The sequence below is a fragment of the Chenopodium album genome, chromosome 11, assembly GCF_948465745.1.
Source record: "Chenopodium album chromosome 11, dcCheAlbu1.1, whole genome shotgun sequence".
In the NCBI taxonomy this organism is placed as follows: Eukaryota; Viridiplantae; Streptophyta; class Magnoliopsida; order Caryophyllales; family Amaranthaceae; genus Chenopodium; species Chenopodium album.
Genome location: NC_137844.1, coordinates 57,846,157 through 57,871,710, shown reverse-complemented (window position 1 = coordinate 57,871,710; position 25,554 = coordinate 57,846,157). Strand labels below are relative to the sequence as shown.

General features: G+C 33.5%; 3 protein-coding genes across 4 annotated transcripts; 2 read left to right on the top strand and 1 right to left on the bottom strand.

Moving 5' to 3' along the window:
• The first annotated feature begins 266 nt into the window (after window positions 1-266).
• Window positions 267-12,129, top strand: LOC145569395 (uncharacterized protein At4g17910-like). 2 transcript variants are annotated; one of them, XM_081628741.1, is made up of 16 exons: window positions 267-395; window positions 491-554; window positions 663-708; window positions 3,137-3,270; window positions 6,200-6,273; window positions 6,367-6,448; window positions 6,554-6,643; window positions 7,166-7,239; window positions 7,375-7,462; window positions 7,711-7,837; window positions 9,145-9,249; window positions 9,526-9,655; window positions 9,734-9,785; window positions 9,879-9,923; window positions 11,577-11,675; window positions 11,808-12,129. In XM_081628741.1, the coding sequence occupies exons 1-16, from the start codon at window positions 340-342 to the stop codon at window positions 11,958-11,960; spliced, it is 1,419 nt and encodes a 472-aa protein (XP_081484867.1). In that variant the 5' UTR covers window positions 267-339; the 3' UTR covers window positions 11,961-12,129. The 2 variants fall into 2 exon arrangements, with proteins under 2 accessions (XP_081484867.1, XP_081484868.1); XM_081628742.1 differs by lacking the exons at window positions 267-395; window positions 491-554 and adding an exon at window positions 1,247-1,336 and having other exon boundaries at window positions 679-708.
• Window positions 12,130-13,714: 1,585 nt separating this feature from the next.
• LOC145569394 (transcription factor bHLH71-like) lies at window positions 13,715-16,002 on the top strand. The gene is made up of 3 exons (XM_081628740.1): window positions 13,715-14,074; window positions 14,843-15,274; window positions 15,779-16,002. Exons 1-3 carry the CDS (start codon window positions 13,715-13,717, stop codon window positions 15,884-15,886), a joined length of 900 nt encoding a protein of 299 aa, XP_081484866.1. The 3' UTR covers window positions 15,887-16,002.
• A 2,043-nt stretch (window positions 16,003-18,045) lies between these two features.
• Window positions 18,046-19,717, bottom strand: LOC145567913 (RING-H2 finger protein ATL52-like). The gene has a single exon (XM_081627335.1). It carries the CDS (start codon window positions 19,352-19,354, stop codon window positions 18,212-18,214), a length of 1,143 nt encoding a protein of 380 aa, XP_081483461.1. The 5' UTR covers window positions 19,355-19,717; the 3' UTR covers window positions 18,046-18,211.
• Between the last annotated feature and the right edge of the window lie 5,837 nt (window positions 19,718-25,554).

The window sequence follows — 25,554 nt, the reverse complement described above, 5'->3', positions numbered from 1 at the left end:
CTTTTACGAAGTATTAACTATACTAAACAACACATATAAGTGTTCGACATTCAGAATGAATTACTAGTATTAGAACTAAAAACGCTTATAACGAGTTATAAGGAAAATTCTTCGTATTGTCATATGGTTTTTTTGAAAAAATATTGTCGTATGGTTTTTTTTGAAGAAATATTGCCATTGAATTTTGAAATAACAATAAGTGGTTAGAACTTCTCTTCCGATTCCCAGATGTCTTTAAAGTGATGCTCATTTCTCATTTTCAAATGGGAATTTCTCCTCATACAATAAAAAAAAGTGCAGAAACTTGAAAAACAGTAGCATTTCCTTTCAACATCATCAATGGAGGATTTCTCTTCGACAATGTCATTTAACCATAACAAGCATCTCAAAGAACAGTTAACCATTTCTTCAACTTTCTCTCCTCTTTTGATTTCAACCCTGAATAATCTGATTTGATTGATTTGTAAATTTGTGGCTGTATCAAATTTAGGTTTGTTAGCAACTTAACTGGATCATCTTTGCTCGACATTTTCTCAATTTCATTCGTGATTCCCGTGAGTTTTCTTCAATATTTCTGCTTCGTTGATTTCTTATTGTTCGATTTCAATTTTGGTATGGAGTAATTAATTGAATTCGTTGCAATTTTTTTGACTAATTCTCAGATTATTGTGCTTCTTCGGCGTGCAATTGGATTTGACTACGTTTCTGGTATGTTATTTTAGTGATACAGCAGCTGTTAAAATTAGCTATGATTACGAGTAATTTCTGTGTAAAATATATGAATTCTATTGTGCAATAAGTAGGATGATGGTTATGTCAATGAATAGAACAATTAGGGTTTCTGTTATATTGTTGAAATGAATTTAGTTACCACAGCTCGGTATCGGAACATATGATGCAGGAGAATCCTGTTTCTGGAATATTTTTGATATGATATATAGGGAGTGAAAAATGATAGTTGAGATTGTGAGAAGATGGTTGAAGTTAATTCCATGCTTGTGGTTCGCTCATTGAATAAAGGTATGTGGGACATTGCAAGGGAAGAACTTCATAAAACCGAATCCCTTTACTTCTGTTTATAGGTATTGGGTTATTGATGATGTTTGCTCCAAAGTATACAACGCAATCTATAGAACTTTTCTTGACACTACATTATGCTAAATTTGCCTTTCTTATTTTTAGTTGTTGAACGGAAATGTATTATAAGGAAGATAGGATTCATAGGAACTAATATACTCTCTCCCAGGTTGGAAGGGAACTTTGGATTTTCAAGCATTTGAATCCAGTTATATTGACATAACTCTTCTTTGAACTAAAACTTCCAAAAGTATCCTAGGTAACGAGCTTAAAAAATTTTCTCCTGCTTTCTTATGGATATTCGTTACATTTATTCCAAACCCTTGAATGTTTAGTAATTTATTCCAACTTCAAAAGCATAGCTACTATAAGGTCCTTTTTTCTCCATCTTGTTTGTTTTCTCATCTTTAGAACTTGGAGGCCTAGCTTAAACAAGTATGTAGGTTCAACCTGGTCACTTGAAAGATTACATGTGGATATTTTATGTGTTATCTATTGCAATATTTTTCCTTTAGCATATGCTGATAGATCATAGTAAATTCTCCTTTGTTAGAATGGATGGGATAATTGGGATGTCACTATATGTACTGGTCTTAGTTCTGAACAATACAAGCTCTTATTGTTTCTCTCGTTTGTGAAAAAATGAAGTTTTAAAAGGTAATATGGCTTATCTTATCCATATCTACGCTTTCCTGTTTATGCTCTGTCTACATTTCATGATAGTTAAGTTCAACCTTGCAGCATTAATTTGTGTTTTTTTTTTTTGTCCTGAAGTTTTGTTATCTTCTTTTCTCCCATCTTTGACCAAGGTTCACTACTACACCTATAATCATATATTATCCTTTTAAATTATGGAATATGTTTATCTCAGTATAAGAATTTTGTGTGATGCATCTTCTTTGTTATATTGCTTGTCAAAGGGCGAGGAAGTAACTTAGTAAACAACATGAAAAGTATATCTGTGTTTGTCCATTCTTAAGCTTTAAAGGTTCCATCATGTGTGGATTTTTACTTACTCTTTGTTGCAAATGCTTAGAAGATTGATTTTTTTTTTTGGAAAATTTGTCAAAAATAAACCAACCTTTATGTTGTTAGCTCAAAATAAGTCAACCTTTTAATTAACTAAAAATAAGTTAACCTTTATAGGATATCTTCCAAAAACGAGTCATAACCGGTTGCTTTTGTGCGAAACCGGTTGTTTAGGTTAAATATGCCACGTGTAATAATATAATTGGTCCATTTTAAATTTTAATTAAAATTAATGTTTTTATTAAAATTGTTTTTGCAAAATTAAAAAAATCCTCCTCCTCTCCCACCGTAGAGCAACCCCCACCCCTGCCCTCCCCTAACGGCCACAACACACAAGCTGACCACTGTAAACCGTGTCCTTCCCCTGCCGGCTACCGCTGATCACCCCCCCCCCCACTGCCCATTCCTTTCTCTCCCCTCTCATTGCCGCCTCTGCTCATTCTCTCTCTCTCTCTTATTTTTATTTTTCTCTCTTTTTTTAATTTTTTTTTTAATTTTTTATTTTTTTATTTTTTTATTTTCATGATTTTAGGGTGGGATGCTTTCTTGGAGTGGCTATTGGGTTGATGCGAGATGGGTAATGGGTTCGTGAGTTTAGGTTGGCCGGCATTTAGGGAGGGGATTGGCATGCGTTCAGGGAGGGGGAAGAGGGATATGGGGGTGGGGAGGGTTGGCAGTAGGAGGGGATAGAAAGAAACGGATCTTGTGGGTAAGGTGGTTTATGCGGTGGTCAGGCAGGCCAGCAAAGGGTGAGGGTGGCGGGGGAGCTCGTCAGTAGTGGGGTTGGGTTTTTTTCTTTTCTTCTTTTTTTTTTTTATTTTATTTTTTTTATAAAGTTTTTTTTAATCATTAATTAAAAATAAACAAAAATGATCTTTGGTAGGTTGTAGGTCATTTGACCTATTTAAAGAAAATATCCCTTAAAAGTTAACTTATTATAAGTTAATTAAAAGGTTGGCTTATTTTGAGCTAATCACACTTGACTTATTTTTGACAAATTTTCCTTTTTTTTTTTTTTTTCTTTTTTCAGGCTCCATTAAATCGCAGAGGTCATCAAAGAAAGATGATGGTGATTCAGCTACTGCAAAGTATTCCAATACCTACATGGTGTCAATGGCTGTGGATTTTCTCTTCATTGTTGTTCCTATACTTTTAATTCACACTGTAAGTTGATCCATGTATAGTGCGGGAGCATTATATAAAATGCCCAAGGAAAGAATTATGATGAGTTGATGACTTCACATATAGATTTCCTTGTCTGGTTCAATATTATTGATCTAAAATTTTTATCAGTGTTCAAGTCATGTTCTTCCTTTCCAAATTTTTAAAAATCTTGCACTCTTGCATAAGATCCCATTCTTTTTTAGTAGCTGATTGGTCTGCTCTCATTGTTAGAGACTTAGCATTCTTCTAGTTCCAATCCAGTGCATGGTAAACATCTCTGTTATGTTAATAAATCTATAATTTTTTTTTTCGCACACCATCAATTTAATTTTAAGTAGTATTTTCATCACAAAAACTTCACTTATCTTATCTTATTAATCCCACACTTATCTTATTTGAACTTATCTAAACTTATTTGAATTTTTCAAACCTTTATTATCTTATCTTATTAGACCACATATAAGGTGTTATTACACCTTATTGGAACTTATTAATTCTTATCTTATCTAATCTGAACTTTTTAACCCTTTGCTCATCTATTAGAATCTATTAGATTATTCATCCATGGTTCGAGAGTGTATGCTTGAAACTTCGCATTTTCTCTGTGTAAGAAGGCAAATTGATTGGCTAATAAATCAAGACCAAAATGACACACATTCTTAGTCTTGATCCTTGATCTTGCTGGCACCTTTATATTGGCAGATTAACGTGAAGGGTTGTGAGGTGAGAATTTATAATACACGAATCGGACCAATTTCAAAGGTTTCAGGACCCGGTGTCAAATTTTTTTGGGATGATAGAGAATGAATCTTTGGATCATATAATGTTTTGAAATCATAATTGGGCACTGGTTAGTCACATAAAGACCCGTGGCAGAGTGTTAACGAGGGGATGCATGTATGTAAACGGATAGCTTGACGATTAAGGCAATGTGGACGGTCCCAACCACCCAAATGGCCTTTTGGGGTGTCATGGAAAGCTCCCTCTTTTCTTTCCGGTCCAACACAATATAAAATTGTCCAAAATTGAAGGTTAATACATGAAATCGGACCGATTTTGGAGGTTTTGAGACCTGGTGTCAAAAACTCTTGGGATTGCAGGGGATACATCTTGGGGTCATATAATGTTGTTTGCAACAATATATGACCACTAGTTGGTCATACAAAGTCTTGCGGTGGCCTTTTGTTAATAAAGAAGACATAAGTTAAAAACGGCTAAATTGATAGAGTAAAGGCAAAGTGGATGGTTTCAACCACGGAAATGGCCTCCCAGGGTGTCATGAGGTCCATGGAAAGCACCCCAACTTTTTTCCTTTACGGGTCCGAAAAAGTCAAAAGTTGTCTGAAATTAAAGGTTATAATCCACGCTTTTGGCCCTATTTCGGAATTTTTTTTCTAAAAGTGAAGTGAATGCTTGTGGTGTCCTCTAGGGTCATATAAGTTAGTTTGGAACCATAACAAGCCATTCAATTGGTCTATAAAGTCTTAGTCTTGAGATTGTGTTTGGTTAAGCTATATGGTTATTTCGTAATTAGGTTGTATTGGAAGTGAAGAGTTGCAAGAGATGTTTTCAATAGTCACCAACTTGGCATCTTAGGTTCCTATTTAGGTGTTGGGAATCCTTCATCTCCATTGGTGTTGTTGATTATTCCTAAATTCATTACTTACTATTTACTGCAACTTTCCATCATGCTGTTGTTTATATCATACTATTATACTATAATAATATATTGGTGTTGTGTTTGTTACTCAACATCATTCAATGTTCAATTTGGTTTGATTGTTTTCATTTGTTCATTCATAATGGAATTAATGCATGAAAGCCTTTTTAATGCAAGATGGAAAAGTATCCATAACCTAATATTGGAATGAAACTTCATCTCATCTTTATCAACAGAATTGTCACGCTTTATTATTATTATTATTATTTTTATTTTCCTGAATTTTCTCCCTTTTCAGTAATAAAATACATAAATAATTATTATTTCCTTTGTTACAGAAAAATTGCAACACTTTGACTAAAAGTGTGAGAGATTTTTGGACGAAGTGTTGCAATTTTTATGAAATGGAGGAAGTATATTTTACCAAAATAAATAAATAAGTATTGTACTTTATTGTATATGAATAAATTATGCAAGTATCATGTCTCATGCATACAATCATTTGTTGAAGAATATAAATATATATATTGTTAACAACACTATTTTATACTAGAGTCCTATATTATGTATGCTATATATTATACATAATGTTTTCAAAACTTCACTGTGAAAGAATATTGGAGAACAGTTAAATTTGCATTATAGAAAGTCTATCCTGCACTAGTCCTGTTCTCTACTCTTGCTTCATCTTCAAGAAGTGAAGAACTAGCAAATCATGAACCCCTTAACTGTTGAAGTCAAAAAGTAGATGTACTTTGTAAATTGAAATAAATATTGCAGTAGACCTCTATAATAAAAAAATTTACTGTACAAAGTGCAGAAATGGAAAATCATATAGAGGGTAGGTGATGTATTTAGCCTTTAATATTAATGCTAGGGAATTGTAGTGCAAGAATCATCTGTGTGCTACTGAGTTCCTCTACTTTATTGCTCACAAGTCCATGTCCATGTCCATGCAGATTATTTTGCTTAAGTCTAGGCTGTTTGGTTTTTAGTTTGGAAATGAGTTTCATTTGCGCCTAGCATTGTGAAATCTTTGAAACAATACAAAAGAATGGGATAGAATGCATCAAATTCCCATCTCTGGGATTTCTTGCGGCAATTGGATTCTGAATGGGGCTGTATCACTTGTATATTGTGTCATTTCGAAATGGTTGGAAGCTTGCATTTATATGCTTTGATATATGTTTAGTGATTGTACACATTATTGTATAATAGTTCAGTGATAGAAGGATTAGTCAACTTGACAAAAGATTTTTTTGGTTCCAGGTTTTGTCAGAATGGATACATAAACTAGCACTACTGCTGACGTTATTTCTTCTACTCTTAATGCTAGTCAAAAGGTAGTTCTTATGTCATGCAAAGTAACTAAAATTATTGGTACAACATGAATTTGGTGATTAATGACCTTTAATTTTCTGTGTGCATATGGGCAGATACAGTACATCATCTTCTCCTGGAAGCCACCAACCTTGTGATACTGTACGGAAAAGTATATCATCGTTCAGAGTTGCCATGGTAAAAGATTTACCTTGTTTAAGTGTAATTATTTGATGTAGCACTATAACTGTATGATTATGTTCTCATAAGGTCCCTTTTGTCTCACAAGGATGATTACTGCAGATGATAATTACATGTATATGTATACTTGCTGTTGACTTCAAAATATTTCCTCGAAAATACGCAAAGACAGAGACCTATGGAACCAGTTGGGTAAGAATGTTGTAGATTCATGTATCTTTTCTACCTTTTAGTAAATTGATTCACAAATTTAGATTGAAAAGACATGGTCATTAAAATATCCCTCTTTCAGAATACCTGTTTGGGCTGTTTTGGTTCCTAAGTGGGGATGACCATCATGGGAAAGGTCTTTTGGATTTCCTGCTAATTGCAGCCCGCAAATACCATGGAAGAACTTTAAATTTAAGATTAGTGATAGGATGTGGTATTTATATATTGAATAAGAAAATAAATGCAATGCCTTTTGTAATCCAGGCCTTTCTGTGTTGTCCTTGTCACTTAGTAATTTATACTCCTTGTTGTCTTGATAGCCTCTCTTATTTGTTTTAGAACAGTGCATCGTGAAACAGAGGGAGTACCTTCGGCTATTAATTTTTTGTGAGATACTTCAAAGTTTATAGTTTTATACACTGTTTCTTGCTGTCCAGTCAGCCTTAATATGTATAGAAATTTAAAGTCCTTTGTAACTTATTCCTATTAATGTGATTGTATCAGATGGATCTGGGAGTGGGATCATTTGTGGTGGCTAATGCCTTGGTTTCACGGCACGCTCGTGACGTATTTTCAGGGTGAGTCTGTTTTGCTGTTGTTAAGCTTAACATATGTGGCATCCATTATGTTTACTTTGTATTTGTTATTACTAAAACAATTTTTATATTGTAATTATTTGGATTTTATTTCTGCTGATTCTTATGTGACCTCAGAGGATGGAAGATTGCACTTCAGTCTACATGTCCACTGATCTTGTTGGGTTTTGCTCGTCTCGTTTCAACTTCAGGAGTGGATTATCAGGTGAGGATTAATAAGACTTTTGTCTTACATTGTTATGGTTTAAATTTCCCATTTGACAACCCTAAATTTCAATCAAAAGATAATTAGTAGCAATTTATTGTTAGTAACCTCTGATTGAGAGTCTCTGACTACTCTCTGCAGATGTATAAGAAGTCCTGACAGTGTGGCCCTGTCCATGACTATGCATTGCATTGTTTTTTTAGTTGAAGAGATTCTTGTAACTTATATCTGTCATTTTGTCATCTTAGGTCCATGTGGGAGAATATGGTGTGCACTGGAATTTCTTTTTCACTCTTGCTGCAATCTCACTTCTGACATCGGCAATCAATGTTCATCCACAATATTGTGGGGTTCTAGGTCTGTTCATCCTTATAGGTATGTTTTCCTTGTGTGAATATCTACATGATAAAGGTTTTCATAATTTAAGTAATAGTGTGTCCCACAGTTCGTGGCCTTCGTGCACACGGTAGGCTTGAGTCTTGTTAAGATTCACATCATTCCATCTTCCTTCGGCCACAATAACATTAGTTTTGTAAACTGGGTCTATACTTTGTAGCTCTTAATAATCTGAGGCAGAACGAAATTCATGCCCTAATCTTAATTTCCATGATGCTGTAGAAAATCTCTTGCTAGACATAGTAATATGTTTTCAAATATATGACAAATTTGGTGATATTTTTTCAAAATTAATTTTTCCACTGACTAATCAGAAAAATCAATAAATTCATGAGACCTCTTTCAATCCTCTAAACTCTTTAACTGTTGCACTGCACTATAAAAGGGTGAAAATTATCTATGATAATCTCTTACAAAAACTAATCTGTCTCTTAAAGTTCTTCCTATTTAGAATTTTGCAACTATTCACAGTTTGAAAGAATCTTCAAAATTATTTCCTATTACTGGTATATAAGAAAAAATAGTCATGTGGGGTCTTGTTTGATTCATATCAATGAGTGCTTAAAGAATATCTAATTTGTATAATTTTTGAAATTCGTAATTAGAGATACCAATGATCAAAGATGTGTATTGACAAATGTGTACATTTGAATGGAAGAAATTTTAGAAATGGAGGGACTCAATATCTATATTTACAATGCACAATTACATGAAAAGTTACTTTGTAGGAGATCTAATGATAAATTTGATGTATGCTTAAAAATTGGTATTTCCCTCCTATTTGTGATACATATTCTTCTTTCGCACCAAGTTGTGTTTGAATGAAAATAAAAAATACAAGACCTTAAAACTATTTTTTCCTGCTGCATCACATAAATTAAATTTTGGAAAAAACTAAAGCCGTAAACTGAAAATGAATAACAATGTGAAATTTTCCAGGGATTGGGAAAAAAAATACAATGTCAAGTCAGAGTGCTGATAAGAATAAAGATTAGCATGTGATTATGTTGGATAAAAAGTTATTGTGATGACGACTGAAAGTTATACAATTGGAAACTTTGGTTTCCTTTAAATGTTGGGTCAGTGGGATATGATGTGAATTCATGAAATCGTAGGACTGTTATGAGCAGTGACTATGTAGTAAATTTACTACAAGAACTTTGTCAATCTCAGATTCTCAGGGTTATCATATTTAAATTTCCCTTTCTTATTTGTTTTTGCCGATGTCAATCTAATGACAATGAATTGTCTTCCCTGTTGATTAAATTGACTCATCAGTTTTTCAGGGTATCAAATTTTTTTGGTGCAGGGGTTAAACACTTATCTTCTGTCGGATGTTAGAGGATTGGACATTATAAGCCAAAACAAAGAAGGCATTTTTAGTATATTTGGTAAGGGCCTTTAAGCACATCCCCCCTCCCCCCTCCCTCCCCCCCTTTTTTAAACCTTTGGCAATTGGCAATGTCTTGTATGGAAGGAAATTCTTAGAAAATAGCTGCTAGTGGGTTTCGAAAGAAGGCTCTCTATCAGATATTTGTGTATCATCATATGTTACTACTTATTTTCTAAATTGCTTTGAAGCTAAATCTATTTTTACATAAAAATTAAAATTCTATGTAGTTTAGAGAGTGTGTAGATGTCTGATGTTAATGGTCTCTCATTCTTAGGATATCTGGGTATGTATCTGATTGGTGTTCAGCTGGGCTATCAACTCTTCTTTAAGAACAATAATTCTGCTTCTTCACATAGAGATCAGCTGACAAGATACAGAGTCTGTGCTGTTTCTGTTTTACTCTGGTAGATTTCTTTGTCCCTACTTAGATTTAGTTGTCATTCGGTGGTTTTTCTGCTGCTAATCATTTCTCACCAATGTAGGCTGTTGACTCTCGTTTTAAACCTGCATGTAGAACAAGTCTCACGGAGAATGGTATTGCTACTATGATGTTGAGTTAATATTATAATATCTTAGCTTACTATTTAATTATTCCGACTTAATTAAATTTCTTATTATATTTTTCAGTGCAACATGGCTTATGTGATGCTTGTGTTGGCTGTAAATTTTGAGGTATTCTATTTTCCTTGCTGCCCTCTATTTTCTTTAATCAGCTGATCTGATTGATTTGTTACAGAAAGATTTGTGTTGCTTGTAAACTGTGGTATTGTATATAATATTTATCTTTACAGTATACAACTCGAAGTGTGGTTGGTTGAGAGTTTACTTAGAATGTTCTATCAAATCCTGATTTTATAATTCAAGTTCTAAATCACTACTTTCAATCGTGGAAATTAACCAGCTTGAGCAGTAAGAGTTTCCATTTCTTATTATATAGGAATCACACTTTGTAGGATTTGAACCTATGACATTGGGTTATGTAGTTTCTCGTTCTACTAACTGGAACTCTGGAAGGACCCCTATTCTGAAATGTAATTGCTCTTTTTTAGGCCCAGGCTTATTATTGAAATAGATTATTGGCCTGGACATTTGGCTTTCGGCTTTCCACTTATACCAAAAGATATACTACACATCTGTTGTTTATGGTTGCAACTTGCCAGAAACTAGGGTGAAAAGCCTTCTGTTATTGGTAATTACTGCAGCTTGTATCCCTGGCTCCAACTGTGCCATATATTCAGTGACTTTGACTGATAATTAGGGATGTTGAGCTTGATTTATTGCGGTCCTTGTGGACAAACCATTGCCGGCTAACACTTTCAATCTTGTTTTTTAGCTTGTTTTTTTTTTTTTTTTTTGGTAGAATGTTTTTTAGCTACTGCTACGTATTACTGAAAACTTGAACATTCCTGTTGAAATTTATGAGATGCTTTTCTGGTTCTATAGCATACATCTAATCCCTTATCTCTTGTTGTGCTCAAGAAGCAACATGATTAGATCTTGAAAGGGCATACCCATCTTCCAAAAATCACTGTACAGAATGCACCTTCAGTGCCTCTTATGTTCTCCTCTGCTTTGCTTAAACTTAAGTAAACAACCTGGTATTTTGTCACAATCTTCTCATTCCCTGGAAATAGGGACCATGCCTTTTAGTAGTGAACTCCCTCTTTCAAGGTGTATCTAGCACCTATTTATTTCCTCGTATATTGGCTTAGTACTTTTCTGTGCAGAAACAGAGAAATAACTTTGGGCCATCAGTTCTACTGTGTAATTGCTGCTGGAAGTTAAGATTTAGGATTTTATGCTTCATGATACAAAATCATGGTCAAATTAAATAGTAATACAAGTATGTTGTTTACTTTAATCGCTTAACTGTGATGTTAATACTCTTGTATAGCTCAGGCTTGGGTCATGGTGCAAAGATTTTTCTGATAAAACTTCAATAATCTTTATAGGCATTGGGGTAATGTCGAGTGGGTATATCTTTTAACTTTTAATGTCAATCTATGTGGACTAAATGGTCATTTGCTTTTTATTTGATCTATAGTATGCTGGTGAGGTGCCTTTGGATTGTAATTTTGTTGAAGTACAATGGGTACACAAGTGCATATTTACTAAAAATGATGCTACTTGTGTGAAAGGAATAATAATTTATACTCCGTAATGCATAAGGTTAAGTAAAATTACAGTCATGACTTATGCGGCTTATGACCCTTTTTATGTCTAATATGTAATACTACTAAAATAAGTACATTATTTTGGTAGCCTCTAATCCTCCATATAACAGTGTCTTGATCATTTAACATTAATAATTGCTAAAATTGATAGGTTCTGGCAATTTTTATGCTTTCTGAGTTCACTCCTGGGAGTAACTTCACGGCACTTGAAGTAGCTTTTGACCAAAATTTATTGGCATCCTTCCTATTGGTAAATGAGCTTTATATATTTTCTGGTACTTGTTATAATAATTAAGTTATTTTCTATCTTCCCTTATTATTGATCTCTTAATTTGTGCAATTTGAGTTGATTCTCTCTCTATTTAATTTCCCCTTTGTGCAGGCAAATTTACTAACAGGACTGGTAAACTTATCTATCGATACTCTGTTTGCTTCTTCAAATCAAGCCTTGGTTATTTTAGTGCTATATGCATTTGTTCTGAGTTTCTTCACTGGACTTGCGAGTTTTTATGGTTTTCGGTTGAAGTTTTGGTAGTGATGGGTCATTTCAGCGTTATACCAATGCCAATTTTGTTTGTGTTTTCTCTACCATTACTTTGAACGTGTATTGTGTAAGAAACATTTGCTTGAACAGCTCATCATTTAAACAGAAATTTAAACAGAGTGAACTTCATCAGTTCCCAAAGCTTTATATTTTCTTCTAATCCTGATGCTTATTTTCTGAACTGTATCTGTTCTTTATTCAGTACAGATAGATACAGATTCATAGGTTTTATCCAAATTACATTTCATTTTCTGATTTGTTGGTTCGGGGGTGCTTTCAGTATCAGCCACATGCATCTGCTTCATTGTTTTCTTTGAGGACATTTGTCTCTATAATATATCAAAATAGCATGATCATAATAGTACAGGTCATATTAATGTGAAGATGTTTTTTTTTTTTTTTGTAATTTTGTTTCTCCTCATGCAAAGGTGAGCTTTCTGATATGCCTTTCCATCAGCTGGCATATATGACAGGAATAGAGAAGAGATTATTTGTCTAGGGATTGTATTATAGATACCAAAATGTCGCTATTCGGTGTATTATTATGATATAAAACAGCAGAAAAACTTTATAATTTGTTCATATTTTGTTACATTACATGTTAATGATTATAATGTACTTTTTTCATGGGTAAGATTTCACATGGATCCCTCTGATGTGAACTCTGGCAGCTTGGACCATGACCCAGGTCCACCTCCCGTCCTCTTCACCTGATTAGGAAAACAGTTTTTCCTCCTTTTCAATTCAATAAAACCTCCTCTTTGAGGGGTTTTGGGTGTTGTGGATGACTAAGGTTGTATTCTCCGGTTTCAATTCGGGACCATATAATGTACTCCGTAGTGTTTTCATCATATAATGGTCGAATTCCGTTTTTTGGTTAAACTTGCTCTTATTTGTTGAACACTTGATGATTTACACTATTTGATTCTAGTTTGCTGATTTCATGAATAACTCGTGTTTAACTGTGTCGTCATATGTACTAACTTTTCCCATATGTACTAACTCTGGTTCCTCATACGACCTACGAATCCTCTGACCATGAAATGGAACACTTTTAGGCTAACTTAACATAATAAGGTAGAGTTGGCATCACAGAAACTAATACTGTACTAGCCTTTGTACTTAATAATTAAGTTAAATCATAACAACATTGATTCTAGACAATTAACCCATGTTATATATCCAAAAAATAGTTAAATGTAATGAGTTAAAAAGAAGTGATTATGACATGCAAGTGACAAATAAGTTGATTTAGGTGTCCACTAATCAATGGGTTAACCTGACAAATTGAGGACCTCTCTCAGGGCCCCTAGAGTGAATATATGAAGTGTAGCTTTTGAACAGCTTGTAATATTTGTAACTATACTCATTTTCATGCAATTTTGTTGGGCCCCCTTTTTCACCTTCCCTAGCAGCAAAACCATGGCAGTTTCTTGGGTAGCATCCTTTTGAATTTGGGAAAACAAAACTAACACTGCTCATCTCTAACTCACTACCGTTGATACTTCTTCAGAGACTCAGTATGTTTTCCTGAAACAGGTTGCCCTCTCACGTGCTTCGCTTTTTGTAGTTTCACGTAATTTTTTTAATTTCGGGTTTTAGCCTTCCCTCTCTATGCTAGGCTTGAATGGAGAATAAGAGTATGAGTCTCAGACTCTTCTGTTTCTTTGATGAAGTTTCTTTGTTAGGCTAGTTATATGCATAAAATCGACCTATTAAGTGTTAGAGCGAGGGAGGAGGAGAAGATGGCATTAGAAGCAATGCCTAACTACAATGATATCTGTAACTTCATGGTATATGAAACTCTGAATGCTCCTATGTATGGAAGTAATTTTGGCATTATGGAAGATGTTGTCGTTGTGGAACAGCCTAAAGTTCTCGGTGGTACGTCTGGATGTCCGAGTCATAGAACAGACAGCCGGAGGGTGAATTTGGGGGTGCAAGGAAAGAAGAAGAGGAGGAGAAAGCCAAAAGTTTGCAAGAACAAGGAAGAAGCTGAGACACAGAGGATGACTCATATTACTGTCGAGAGGAATCGTCGTAAGCAGATGAATGAGCACCTTGCTGTTCTACGATCCCTCATGCCTGAATCTTATGCTCAAAGGGTAAGTATTTAAGTATTTTTCAATTTTGATGCTCACTGTTTCATTAATCTTGAGCTAGTAAGTTTCTTGTTTAAAACAGTGTTTGTTTTTATATGTATGATGAAAAATCATGCACAATAACTTTGATTATGCATAGTGTAATAGAAGTCATCAATATTATATTAGTGTGCTGATCTCTTATCTATCATTGTTAGTTTGTTACATAAGAAACGTGATCATTTTAATCTGTGATAGTGCTGATCACCTCTTATCGTATCAGTGTTGCATAAGAAACGTATATTTCATACTACTTTTGGTTCTTTCATACTATTTTTTACTCTTTAGGATGTCAATTATTTCTCTTTTTTTCCGTCCCTAAGTAATAGGTCGATTTCATATGGGCTTTTTTAAGGGGATAATTTTACAAATAAAGCTACAACACCATAATAACACTTCACAATTCAAAACTTTTGTTCATTACCTTATGCAATCATTTCTAAGAATTCTTATAAGGATACCATTAAGAGTTGTATGATAAAGTTCATGTATTTGAAATAACTAAATGTAGAAAGTGACATTATTTTGAGACAGAACTATAAATGAATGTGGCCTATTTCTGGGTTGATGAAGCTTTTTTTCCCCTGAGATGTGATTGTAAACTCTTTTGTGTTGTGAATTTTGCAATTTTTGGTTAAGACTTGATAGAATTAACCTATACACACACACAAACATAATTTTCAAAGCTCTGTACTCTTTGAAATTATACACAAATGTTCGGTATTTCTGCAGGGTGACCAGGCCTCAATAGTTGGTGGTGCTATAGAATTTGTGAAGGAGCTTGAGCATCTGGTGCATTCCCTTGAAGTTCAGAAAATGATCTTGCTACAGCAATCAGAAATTACGAGATCAGAAGCTGGTCACAGTACTCCCACCACCACACACAGTAACAGCACATTGCTAACTCCATTACCAGAATTTTTCTCTGATTCTGATCACTCTATATCTCAACTTGGTAACAAGTATACCTTAAAGAGCAAAGCTGCAGCAGCCGAAATTGAGGTCACCTTGATTGAAACCCATGCAAATATCCGAATCCTTTCGAAGAAAAACCCAAGGCAATTATCAAAATTGGTTTCTGGTTTTCATACATTTCGTTTCACCATCCTTCATCTTAGTGTCACCACCTTGGACCCTTTAGTCCTGTATTCCATCAGCGCAAAGGTATGTATACTTTTACACTTGTACTACATTTTGTTACATTCACTATATGCATTTCTTGGCAAATCTGACCTGGATAAAATCATCAGTATTGTATACAAAGCTAGATTACTCGATTTTGACTAGGAGTAAAATTGACCTAGCTAGCCTAAATTTGATGATTTTTGATAACTAATATTGTATACCTATTATTGAAAATGATTTGAACAAGACTAACCCGAAACAAAGCTAATTTGAATGACCTATTTTCCACCTCTAGTTGTATGTATACCTTAAGTAATAAGACAAAAGATCGCCATTATGAAAATAATTGATCATTGTACAAATTTAGCTTCATTTATTGGCATAAATCAAATTTCTACCTAGCTAGCTATGCAAGACCACATAATGTAATAGCATGTTTTCAATATATGTTACATTTACTATAAACAGAGATGCCTTTATTTTGTCACAATTTGGGAAGTAAAAACATTTTAAGCTTTATGAAAATGAACATTCTCATTGCAGGTGGAAGAGGGTTGCCAGCTCAATTCTGTAGATAGTATTGCAGAGGCAGTTCATCACATGCTTAGAATAATTGAGCAAGATGCTGTTCCTTCCTTCCTAGCATATTAGCTTTCGGTGATTCTAGATTTTAATTTAAGCACCTCCTTGGGATATTTCATTGTTACCCATATCACGGGCACGTAAAAAGGGTATGGGAGCGTAATTTGTGACTTAGTTTTGTTAATCAAATCCCAAAGTGTACCGTGGTACATATGTACCACGTACCATTTCACACGTTCTAAATAGTGGTTCACGAGGGTGAATAGTGAATTAGGTAACACTGCAATATCCTTGCTTGTTTTATTAATAATCTAAATAGGCTTCCAAGCAAATTATCTTTGTTGTTGAAAGATTTTCAGGGTTCACAATTAGATTGATCATGAATTTTACACTAGTGCTTGGGTTGTGTTCTTATTTATTCAAGTTTGTCTGTAATATGTAGTTTGCTTACAAACATGAACACTGTAATGAAGATTGACAATATAATCTTTGTCCTAAACGTATCACAATTGGGTCAACTTCTTGAATCTATTAACTCGTTACGTATTGGGCTTTTGTAAATGGCCCAATTGATCAATGATAATATTTCCTCGGCCCGTTAATCCAAAGTCATTGATGTTAGATGCTAAAATTCAGTTTCTTCTTTCATGTGTTTTATGCAGTACTAATGTTATAATGTACTTTGGGTATAATTAACACCATCCGTTAATGAAGATGAAGAATTTTGTACACCTTTGTAGGATCTTGTAATGCCAAATTGGTGATATAAACGATTATCTCTTGCAGCTCTTCGCTATCAATGTAACATAAATTTTAAAATAGTCACTATCAGAAATTGGTCAGCTCTTCGCTGAAATTGGTCCGGTTTCGTGAATAGCTTTCATATTTAGATTCCTAGAGAACATTTTTGGACCAAGAAAGATTATACATCATGCTGCTTCCAAGGGTTCCTAAAGGCCTCTAGAGGACTACTTGGTGCCCAAAATCATCTCATTCATGCCTTGATCCACCTTATTTCGTTATCACGGTCCACCTTTCGTTATCATGTCTTAAGATGCTTGCCTTAGTTTGACCTTGCATTGCCTTATCTTGTGCTGCCATTTGTTGCTTTGGCCCTAAGGCAAGCCAAGACACTGATACTATAAGGAAGAAATAAAGCTTGTCATCACAAACTTTAGCTAGGGTAAGGACATACACCTTATTGACTTAGCGAGTGCAATAACTTCTCTTGGGAATAAACTAGCAGGCTAGCTGATGGTACATTGGTGTTGTTGAGTACGCCACATTAAGAAGCTTGACTTGACCTCGTATGAAGATTAGGCGAGTGGCACACGGAGAGTGACGATATCTTAGGTAGTGTCTAAGAAGTACACGTGCAACACATCGTAACAAGCTAAGGCTAATTCAGGTTCGACTTGAAGAAGACATTGTCAATGTTACATCAAAGTCATTATTAGTAGGATGTGAAGGTGTAACAAAATCTTTCGATTGATAAGGGGGTCGAAGCCAATTACTAAGAATCGCTATTCGCTAAGATACAAGTGTATGATCATAGATTACAAGGAGCACTTGATTGAATTGTCGGTATGAACACTTTGATGATGCATTTAAGTACTTTTTTTCCAAATGTTAGCTGATGTGATGGCCAAATATTAGCTCATCAATCTGTAAAGATTGCCAATTTCAATCTGAACAAGGCAAAAACACGTTTCTGAGTGCTGATCAATGAGCAATGATTACGAACTACTTTCAAACAGGCATTCATTGAGGACTGCCTTTAATGAACTTCACCACTCTTCCTACTTTTACCTCCATGGCTTCATTAGTAATAAGTACCTAGATTATCGTATGGAATCTACCGATAATCTATTGAATGAAATATCGCCTAAATATAATCCATTTATAGCAATCCCGAGATATTCATATTGAACATTATGGAACAAGTGGAGTAGCCGGGGTAGGTATTAAAATTAGCTAAATCGAATATATCAGCTATGTATTCTATTCATATCATATTGAATAATGACCAAAATTTTACACTGCTGCAGGTCACATTGGACACATGTAACAAAGAACATATTCAACATAATAATCTGTATGAAACTAGTAAATTCAATTTATACTTTTCATTTGCATGAACAAACTTCCCCTTACAATCAAATTGAAAACAGAGAAGGCAAAAAAAAAAAAAAAAAAAAAAAAAAAAAAAAAAAAAGAAAGAAAAAGAAAAAGAAAAAAGCCTTAAATTCCATTCTAATCACCTAATAAATTACATCAAACAAACTAACTATTCTCAAACAATTAATCTGCTAAACATTTCTTACAATTCATGACAATCCAAAAAAAAGTATACTAGTAATTTTCTCAATCATTTTTTTTGGGTGTGATAATCTATCATAGAGGAATAATCACTTCATTTCTTCCTCTGCCATGCTTACTAAACAAAAATCTACCACTCGAAAATGATCGTTTCATAGCAACACTAGTTGTAACACAATGCAACACTCCATTTCTACTACTACTACTAGTATTACAAGCACCAAGCTTGCTGCTTTCACCAGCTAATACTCTCTTCAAAGATTGATCTCGAAATTCACCAATTTTCGTTACACAATCCTCTTCTCCATGATTGCATCTAATAACATCAGGAATTGAAACTCGAGTCTCATATCGATGATCCATGGAAATCGACCTTCTCATTGTATCAACCCCTCCATGATTCCTAGCACCAAGATCACTTAAAGCTCGAAAAGGAGTTGTCTTTGGTAAATTCCCACTTGCTTGTCCTACAACAAGATCACCCATTTGTCTTCTTTCTTCACTTGAGTTGTTAACATCCTCCCTTTGAACTTGGTTTTCTAACAAAGCATTATGATCTCGAACATTATTGTTATTGTTATTGTTATCGACTACAGATGAAGAATTATTAGGTGTAGGGGAGATTATATTAGCGCGACAAAGAGGGCAATTAGAGTGAGACCTAAGCCAAGTATCAATACAAGCAACATGAAAAGCATGACTACATTTAGGCAAAAGCCTTAAAGAGTCATCTTCAAGAAACTCACCAAGACAAACAGAACAATCACTACTTGTTATCAAACCATTGCCTTTTTTGTACTTAACAAGCGTGATAGTTTTTATCAATGCTTCATCTAACCCGGGTGTGCTAATAAGCCAAGCCTCATGTTGATGGTTGTTACTACCATTATCATAATCTTCCTCGACGATTTCTTCATTATTTGTAACTCGATTCTCCCTACTTGAGTTTGTGTTTTTTCCACAATACTTAGAGATTAAGGCATAGTAACTTACTAGGAGAAATGCACTCGCAAGGATTCCAATGATCGCAATCACTAGAGGTGAGAAAGTTGTGCTAGTTTGAGACTTGTCTTCAGGGAAAGCAAAGGGAGGTGGTGGAACAAATGGTGCAATTATACCGTCGCACCATTTAGGGCAAAATGTGCTGCATAACCTTAGAGAACAATCTTTTGTGTTCATGAAAGGTAACAAAGGTTTTGGTTTTCCTAGAAACTGCATTAGTTTACCTCAAAAAAAATGAAGTATACAAAAACTAGACTTGTGACAACGTCACACAACATAAGATTTCATAAGAAACACGGGTTTTACCAACCGAATTCTCCGAGTAGAGAACGAGGTAGAGGTAGAGGAGGAGGAGGAGGAGGAGCAAAAGATAGAAGAGATGGGAAGATTTAAGAGTGTTGGGTGTTATATCTAATACTTTTGTTTTATTTACTTTGTTAGTGTTGTTGTTCTCTTTTTAGCTTTACTTTAGCATTTCTTTTGAGAAAGAAAGAGAGGGGTAGAAATTTTGTTGACTAAGGTTAGTGATAGTTGAGAATTTATTAAAGTAATCAATGTCATTGTTTTATGGTTTCCCAAAAATTGTACACTTCTCCAGAATTTATTTGTGTATGAAGTGGAGAATGTAGCATGGCCCCCATGAATGCAATCTTCTTTATGATAATTGGGAAGAATGGGCCAGAAGTGTGTTGTAAAGCTTTAATTTACTTTTATGCCCTTTGCACTAATCAATAAATTAATTGATCTCACTATCAATAGCTAGGTACTGATATCTGCACGCCTCGTCAACTATGTACAACCATCTAAGATATCACTATAATCATTTTAGGACATCAAGATACTATCGTAACAGTCACAATTTCTTGTTAACAAACCTATGAACTTATGAAGTGTCAATTACAATCAATCCTCTCTCCCACATTTTCTTGTAATTAGTTCAACAAAGAATGTAAATAAGTAGATATGCATATAATAGGAAAAATTGATTGAGTATTGGGATACTATCGTACTAACTAGTAGGTTGCTTATTAATGTTAATTTTGCTCCTAACTTTTAGTTTTTATACTCAGTCTTATATCATATTGTATCACATCATCGACACATATGTTTATCTAATTCCCTAATTGTGTCACGCACTCGTTACAATACAAAGTAATCATGTCCAATCCTAAAATAAAAAAGTATACGAAGCATATTATAGACACATTGTACTTTACACTCAAAGTACATACAACTCCAAAAAAATAGGACGAGATACTAACTAATATCCACGTATACATAACCTCTGTTCTATCCAAAGAATCAAGAATTTACTGTCTCAACCTTATCAACTTTGAACAATAATTAAGTTTAATTAATACTTCTTGTGTTTCATTAGTCTATATTAGGTTGGAACAAGATAATGAAAGCTATATATATTTTTTGCCTTACTAAAATGACTAAACAAAACTTAATTAACACACTAACTACAGTAGTAAATTTGATCACATTAATTAATTACACAGAATTCAGCAAGAAAGTGCATCAGGAATAATAATTTAATTAAGATGATTTATTTGCCGAAAGTATGTTGAATTGTTGATCCCACTAGCAACAAGCATATATTCTTTCATCATTCAAACCTTCTATTCATAACTTCTATGTATTAAAAGGAGCAATTAAATCATAAAAATGTCTTAAAAGAATAATATTTTGTCTTAAAAAATTACTCTATTAATAAACTTGATAAAAGTCAGCTCTTTGATTTGATTCTACTTTTCCCCTAATACAATCATAATTAATTATGCTATGTCAATTGGTCTAGAAATAACATATCTTTTAAATGTTTAACAAAACTTATCTTTCTAATAAATTAATCATATATATAGTCTCATACACGAAAAGTTCGATGATTTGCAAAACCAATTATTACGCTAATTGAGTTGCTTCTTGTACTTTCTTACACTCAACACTCTCAAGGCCTAGCTCTTTAATTTCTATCAGCAACACTCAAATAACTTGTAAATTTTGCAATACATAACTTTTAATAAATCTTATGAGTTTATAGGGGAGATATACCTAATTATGAGCTTTTAGGGTCTATAGATCTGTCTCACGTAACAATTATTTTTGTAAAAAATAATATATAAACGTATATTTAGGGGCAATTCTATATTTGTCTTGGTAAGATTAGGGGTGAGCAAAAAATTAGGGTACCCTGAATCGGAACCGGAACCTGTTAGGAACCGCAGGTTCCGGAACCGGAACCTGTACAAGAGGTTTCGGTTCCGGGTAGCAAATTGGAGAACCTGTTGTAACAGGTTCCGGATCAGGTTCTCAATTTTTTGGAACCGAAACCTGTAGGGTACCCTGTACCTGATAAAAATATCACTTAATTTTTTATTATACACTAATTTGTACTCAATTTTTAAATAATATATATCAAAATTGCAATTATAAAAATATATACATTAAATTTGTAAGACAACTATTATTAGTTTGTCTTATTTGCAAGTTGTAAACATTATAAATTAGTGACTAACCAGTTTTTTATTAAAAAATCTACAAAAAGTTAGTGAGTATCTTATAATACAGGGTACCCTGAATCGGAACCGGAACCTGTAGGTTCCGGTTTCGGTTCCCAATTTCTAGGAACCTGTTCAACAGGTTTCGGTTCCGGTTCCCATTTTGAGGAACCTGTTGCAACAGGTTCCGGTTCCGGTTCCTGGAATTTTTACAGGGTACCCTGTTATGCTCACCCCTAGGTAAGATACAAGGATGATTTACATGAGATTAATTTAATGAACAAGAGTGGTCAATAATCTCTTAATATAATAATAGTAAGTTAATGTTGCTAAAAGCAAATGATTCTTCATAATCTCTACACTCCGCCATGATCAAGTATCCACCTCTCTAAATGGTCCAATTTGTCACATGAATTCTTATAATTAAACAAATACCACAAATCAAAATGTTAGTGCTAAGGAATGTCAGCTCAGTGAGTATAACATTCTACACAAGTAACACAACTATTAAAAAAAAAATCCCCAATTACTATGTCCCACAATAAGCCAATGAGAAAATAATATGAATTTCTTTAATGTAATTAGCATGCCTAAACTAAAATTATTAGAAATTAAATAGGAAGAAAAAAGAGGGAGAAAGTTTTGTCAAATATCAATTTACTCAAAGATTTGAAGGCATAGGATGCCTTTAGAACTAGGACCACAAACTATAGAAATTAATAACCCTATAATTCAATGCATATGTATATTTGACCTAAACATATTTTGTTAATTGCACATTTCTGAATATGCATAGGACTATAGGAAGTATATAATTGGTGGAACTGGCAATTAATAAACATTTTGATCTTCATTATTTTCATACTTTGCATTTTAGAAGTTTTAGCTTAACTGAGTGAGATCGTCTCATATTGATAATATAATTTTAAGATATCAAGCATTATTTTCCGCCTAAAAGGAAATTTTACCCCTAAAGTATAAATAAGTCGATTTTGGTTAGACAAAAAATTATGATGAAATCGCTTCAAACAAAACAAAAAAATAATCATATGCAATATTGTCGATTAGAAACGCTAGTAATTTCTGTATAATAAATAATTTTCTCCATTTATAAGATTATACTGCATATTTCTTTTTAAAGGAAACATTGTGTGTCTAATTAATTATTTCTTAAAAAAATTCAAGTTGAGACACTTGAAGTCAACAATTTTTAGTCATGCCTTGTGTACACATTGAGGTCAAACATTCGGACATTATTGCATGAAATTAGAGTATGTATCTCATGTTGATTAATATTTGCATGCAAACCCTATCTTACCACGTTTGTTAAGATCTTTCTGATCTAGCTACTTAGCTAGGGTACTTTTGACTCAACGATTCTAAGATGCATTTTTCGTTTTCGGTCAAGCTTTCAAGCATAAAGTGAATTGCAATTTTACAACCAAATAACTAGACCTCGATCAGGATCTAATAATGTCATTGTCGCTTGAATATGACTCGAACCCAATCCAATCTATACAATATATTTGTTTATTTTCCACCTCGGCACCTCCATTTATAAACCATATAGCTAGTGGACCGTACAACTTTGCAAGTATTGTTGCAACTCATCATAATAAGCAATGCTATACCTAGATAATTTAATTTCAACCATATTTGTCAAATAATAATACTAATAAGATAGAAAAAAGAAATGGAATAATTAATGAGTTGGAAACCATATTTTGGTTGTGGAATTGTGGGCGTTACAGCATATATATATTTATCCATCAAGACATTCTTCTCTATGGACAAGATCGAGGATATAAATCAGAATGTCCAATTTTCTGCTACCTTTATTTCTTTTTAAGGGTTCTTTTTCCACATATATCAACTTACAACATAAATGTCTCTTTACCAAATTTGTAAATATATATAATTATATATCAAGCAATGGAAATAAAACTCACAACGGATCTAGCACGAGAGCATAAGGGTGGGAGAGGTTCCATTTATGGACTTCCAGTATGAGGTGTACCGCATGTGTTTGGTTGACATGATTATTAATTTAAATCTTACACCTTAAATTTATAAGGTATGAGGTTTATAGCCTTTGGGCGGGTTTGGCTCATAACATGCCTCATGATATATCAAATTAAGAGGAAAAAATTCATTCATAATTTGAACAATACACATGATCGTGTTCTTACATATCAGGATTCAACCTCATACCACCATAATTTTATTTCTGATTTCAAATTTATACCAATTAAGTGATATTTGACTTTAATATATACAATCCCAAAACAATATGAGATGATCACCCAAGAAAATAATTTATTGTGAGAAGTCTAGTTTCATACAAATTTGTCCTTGTAAAATGTTTGGTGTGTGCATTTATGATCTTCATATTTATTGATAAGATTTGACATTTGCAAGAACGATCCCTACGAAAGGTACTTACAACTTACAACAGCACCATTTTGATGAAAGGTACACAAATTAAATTATCATGATTGGTGACTATAAGGATTTGAAGTAGTCAAAATTGGCCCTACACCCTTTGTTGTTTCTTTTGAGACACTCGGGTAGAAAAGCTTTAACCGTTTGTAAATGGGCACAGAGAAGCTGAGAGCAAATGGAAAAATCATTCAACTTATTGAATAATCTAGCCATATGTAATAAACACAAATACATATAGTAATTCTACCATGAAAATTTCATTCAACAACTAGAAATAAAATAAAATTTATTTTTAAAGCTATTGATCGTATAGGATAAACATAAGCCAAAAACTCTAAGAAAAGTACAAATGTTGTGATAAAAAAGCATCAAATGTAAACTACTTAATGAATCTTATAATAGAGAGATGATGAAAAAACACATTTGGAAAGATGGGAAATAAAATAAATACCAGTAAAAATCAATTTAACACTCTTTAATTTGTCCTATCTCCATCAAAATTAGTTGAATCTTAAAAACCATCCAAAATTTGTGCATCCTTAGTGAATTCGTGAGTTCAAAAATTGGACTATGCAAGCTGATACGCTCATAAACTAGTCAATTTATAGAAACAAATACAATTCATTATCTTGTAAGTTATGTAGGTCATAAATTCATAATGATGTTATTTAATAAACGATACTAGAGAATCACAAATTTCTCCACGTCGAAAAGAATCATTTAGGTTGAAACTGACACCAAATGATCAGCATGATTCTTGCACAATCTTAAATTACAATGATCTATATTTCTTCAATTCTAGTTAGATGTTATATTCCTTCACTTTATTCCTTATTTTACATAATTGATCTTTAATTCTTGTCTAGGACAAGAAAAGGCGCCAATCAATAGTACCAATTAGGCAAAAGAGGCTAATCACGCACTGAAGTATAGTAATATTAAGCTTTTAGCCTTTTAGGCAATATGTAATTGGGAAGACTCAGTCGGCAATATCACCCAAAAATTTGTCAAAAAAAAAGAGGTTGGGGGGGGGGGGGGGGGAGGGGAGATGGATGAGCTAGAGAAATACTTTTTTATTAAATAAAAAATTATCCCAAAAAATGTCAATGAAAAAAAAAATATCGTTCCAAAGAAAATTTGTTCTTATACGATTACATTTTTTTTTTTTTTTTTTTTGTAATTTACCTTCTAAAACATTCAACAAAAAAGGACAATTTTGTCCAATCGTGATTACCATATAACGCCCACATGGTTAGGTTAGGCATACGCAAAACTTTAAAAATGATTAACCATGTAGAATTTTAGTATGAGACGGTTTAAAATAACTTGAATAAGCCCGCTATTGTGACATTTTTACCTTTCTTTAAAGCTAATTTTACGCCTCTTAATAAAAAATTAGTGACGCAGTTTCACCCAAGACTAATGTTAGTGAACATTGTCTAATCAAATAATCTACTATAACTGAGAACC

Excerpts from the sequence above, each read along its gene's own strand:
- LOC145569395 (XM_081628741.1), top strand. The coding sequence starts at position 340 with ATGGAGGATTTCTCTTCGACAATGTCATTTAACCATAACAAGCATCTC. Across the intron at positions 6,449-6,553 it reads CATCGTTCAGAGTTGCCATG|ATGATAATTACATGTATATG; the intron begins GTAAAAGATTTA and ends TGATTACTGCAG. Across the intron at positions 11,676-11,807 it reads TATTGGCATCCTTCCTATTG|GCAAATTTACTAACAGGACT; the intron begins GTAAATGAGCTT and ends CCCTTTGTGCAG.
- LOC145569394 (XM_081628740.1), top strand. The coding sequence starts at position 13,715 with ATGGCATTAGAAGCAATGCCTAACTACAATGATATCTGTAACTTCATG. Across the intron at positions 14,075-14,842 it reads CTGAATCTTATGCTCAAAGG|GGTGACCAGGCCTCAATAGT; the intron begins GTAAGTATTTAA and ends GTATTTCTGCAG. Across the intron at positions 15,275-15,778 it reads TGTATTCCATCAGCGCAAAG|GTGGAAGAGGGTTGCCAGCT; the intron begins GTATGTATACTT and ends TTCTCATTGCAG.
- LOC145567913 (XM_081627335.1), bottom strand. The coding sequence starts at position 19,354 with ATGCAGTTTCTAGGAAAACCAAAACCTTTGTTACCTTTCATGAACACA.